This window comes from Lepisma saccharinum, chromosome 20 (genome assembly GCF_977018435.1).
Source record: "Lepisma saccharinum chromosome 20, izLepSacc3.1, whole genome shotgun sequence".
Taxonomy (NCBI): domain Eukaryota; kingdom Metazoa; phylum Arthropoda; class Insecta; order Zygentoma; family Lepismatidae; genus Lepisma; species Lepisma saccharinum.
The window spans coordinates 39,765,005-39,768,445 of NC_139248.1; the positions used below are offsets into that span (position 1 = coordinate 39,765,005).

General features: G+C 39.4%; 1 protein-coding gene across 1 annotated transcript; it reads left to right on the plus strand.

Moving 5' to 3' along the window:
* Positions 1-882: 882 nt before the first annotated feature.
* Positions 883-2,994, plus strand: LOC146003433 (uncharacterized). Its single transcript, XM_083141716.1, has one exon. It carries the CDS (start codon positions 883-885, stop codon positions 2,992-2,994), a length of 2,112 nt encoding a protein of 703 aa, XP_082997842.1.
* Positions 2,995-3,441: the final 447 nt, after the last annotated feature.

Genomic DNA, 3,441 nt, shown 5'->3' on the forward strand with positions numbered 1-3,441 from the left:
TATTACTGTGAACACTGTAAGAAAAAATATGCTTCTATTACAAAACATACACAATGTCCACGCGTATGTACGAAATGTTTCCAGCCCCACGCCGAGTCACTAAACCTAAAGGAATGTTTGGATTGCCACAGACAATTCCACGGTGAGGAATGTTTCAATCACCATAAACAGAAAGCACAGAATGGAAAAAATATTTGTGAAAAACTCCACCAATGCCCCAAGTGCCTAACAGTTATTAAAATGGACCAGAGAAAAACCAAGCATATTTGTGGTGAAGTCTATTGTAGAATATGTAACAAACACTACCCGAATGGTCATCTGTGTTATATTCAGAAATCCACCCCACCGGATATGAAAAAACCATACATCTTTGTGTTTTATGATCTCGAGTGCACACAAGATGAGAAATATGGAGATTATATCGATAGAACAGAACACAAACCGAATCTGTGTGTCGCGCAACAAGTATGCAACGACTGCAGACATGTTCCGGATGTGTCAATCCCCTGCAACACATGTGGACCCAGAGAACATATCTTCAAAAAATCGCCAGTAGAAGAATTTCTTTCCTACATTAAGAGACTACCCCACAAGTTTGACATATACTGTATATGCCACAACATGAAAGGGTATGATGGACATTTTATGCTGCGAGCTATGATCACCAAATTCAAGGTTTGCCCGGAAATTATCATGAATGGTTCGAAAATTTTGCTGATGCAAAAGGGTCACATACGGTTTCTAGATTCACTCAATTTTCTACCTATGCCTCTATCAAGTCTACCTAAGGCATTTGATTTACCAGAAGGGATGAAAAAAGGGTACTATCCTCATCTTTTCAATACAACCCAAAATAGATTCTATATTGGACAGCTACCTAATATGGAATATTACACACCGGAACAAATGAAGTTGGAAGAAAAGCAAAAATTTGAGAAATGGTATCACGAACAACAAGAGAAGAATTATATTTTTAACGCTGAAACTGAACTTGTGGAGTACTGCATCAAAGATGTTGAGATTCTTCGATTGGCTTGTATGAAGTTTAGAGAGACGTTCCTAGGGGAAAACGGTATTGATGTTTGGAGAGAAGGTGTGACTATCTCTGGTGCGTGCAACCTTTTGTACAGAAGAAAGTTTCTACATGAGAATACAATTGGCGTGATACCGGTCACAGGGTACCGGTGGGGTGACAAGCAATCCATTGCAGCTATCGAGTGGCTTGTGTACGAGGAAAGAAAAAGAAAAGTATTTATCGAACATGCTGGGAAAGGAAGAGAAAGAAAAATCTTAGGAATTAAAGTGGATGGATATTATGAAGATGCTGAAGGAAAAGGTCATGTGTTACAATTTCACGGATGTTACTACCATTATTGTGAGAGATGTTACGGTAACAAAAACGGTGGAGAGCAGTTAGGTGGGGGTGACACAATGAATGCCCGAAGAGAGAGGACACAGAGAGTTACCAGTCGTCTGGAGAAAAGTGGTTACAAGGTCGAAGTGATGTGGGAATGCGAGTGGAAAAAAATGAAAAAAGATCACCCTGAAATTGAAGATTTTGTGAAGCATCATCCGATGACCATCCAGAAGCCTTTGGACCCCAGAGCAAGTCTTACTGGCGGTCGAACTAACGCTGCAAAATTATACTACAAAGCTGGTGGCACTGAAAAGATAAAATATATTGATATCTGCTCTCTCTACCCTTACATTTGCAAGTATGGGAAGTTCCCAGTAGGCCATCCAACAATATTTCTCGACAAAAACTGCCCCAATATTGACCAAATCGAGGGGCTTGTATTATGTACTGTTTTACCCCCAAAAGATCTCTACCACCCGGTGCTACCTATGAAAATGAAAGGTAAATTATTTTTCGCATTATGTAGAACCTGTGTGGAAGAAGATAACCAGGAGGACTGCTCACATACCCTAGAAGAAAGGTGTTTCACAGGTACATGGGTTGCAGACGAAGTAAGAAAGGCAGTGCAGAAAGGGTACCAAATTGTAAAGATGTACGAGGTCTGGCAATATAAAGTAACAAGTTTCGATTCTGAAACAGGTCAAGGGGGTTTGTTTGTGGACTACATAAATAAGTTTCTAAAAATGAAACAGGAAGCTAGTGGGTGGCCATCTAATTGTATAACCGAACAAGAAAAGACTGATTTCATCGCAGAATATCAGAAAAAGGAAGGAATTCTACTAGACTACAATAAAATTGAGGTGAACCCTGGAAAACGCTGTCTTGCCAAGCTGATGTTGAACAGTTTTTGGGGAAAATTTGGACAGAGGTGTAATTTACCCAAAACATCTATTGTAACACAACCATCTGAGCTGTATACAGCACTTACTAATCCCTCTATTAGTGTTAATGCACTTTTACCTATTGATGAAAATGCTTTGGTTATAAACTGGCAGCAGATAGAGGAGGCAGTCGCCGAACTAGCCACTGTGAATGTAGTTATTGCTGCATATACCACGGCGGGAGCACGACTTCACCTTTACCAGTATCTGGAGAATTTGGAGAAACGTGTGTTATACTACGACACAGACAGTGTTATATACATTTCCAGGGATGGAGAATATGAACCAGAGACCGGTAACTGTCTTGGTGACATGACCGATGAATTGGAAGTGTACGGTGAAGGGAGTTACATTACAGAGTTTGTCTCCACAGGCCCGAAATCATATGCATTTACTGTGAAAAACCCTACCACCCAAGTTCTAAGTAGTGTCTGCAAAGTGAAAGGTATCACCCTTAACTATGAAAACAGGAAGAAAATAAATATAGCATCCCTGAAGAATATGGTATTTCACAAGACCCAGCAAATTACTGTTCACAATAGGAGGAAGATATCTAGAAGTAAAGATTTCAGAGTATTTAACAGACCCGAAAGTAAAATCCAAAGGGTGGTTTATACAAAAAGAAGAATTGTTGAGGATATCAACACTGTGCCGTTTGGGTACGTTATCCCACAAAAGAAACAGCGAACAGTGTAAATCTAACAGAAGCATTCCGGACACCACCACGTGCAGAATCTCTGTAAATATCTAAATTCTGAAAAAATAATCGGGTATTAATTTTAAAATGGAGTACAAATGGGAACATCCATTTTCAATGATTCTAGCTGGACCATCTGGATGCGGAAAGTCAAACTTTGTTTCGAGGATTTTAACACATCTGAAGAGTTTAGTGAATTTGGATTTTATGAACATTACATGGTGTTACAGTGAATGGCAGCCATTATACAGTAGAGTTTCAAGTGATGTGCACTTTTCGAAAGGACTCCCCAACATGGATACATACACAGTAGAACAAGGACCTCATTTGATTATACTTGACGATCTGATGAGAGAGGCAGATAATAGAGTTGTTGACCTTTTCACAAAAGGATGCCATCACAGGAATATCAGTTTAATATTTCTCTCTCAAAATGTATTTCATCA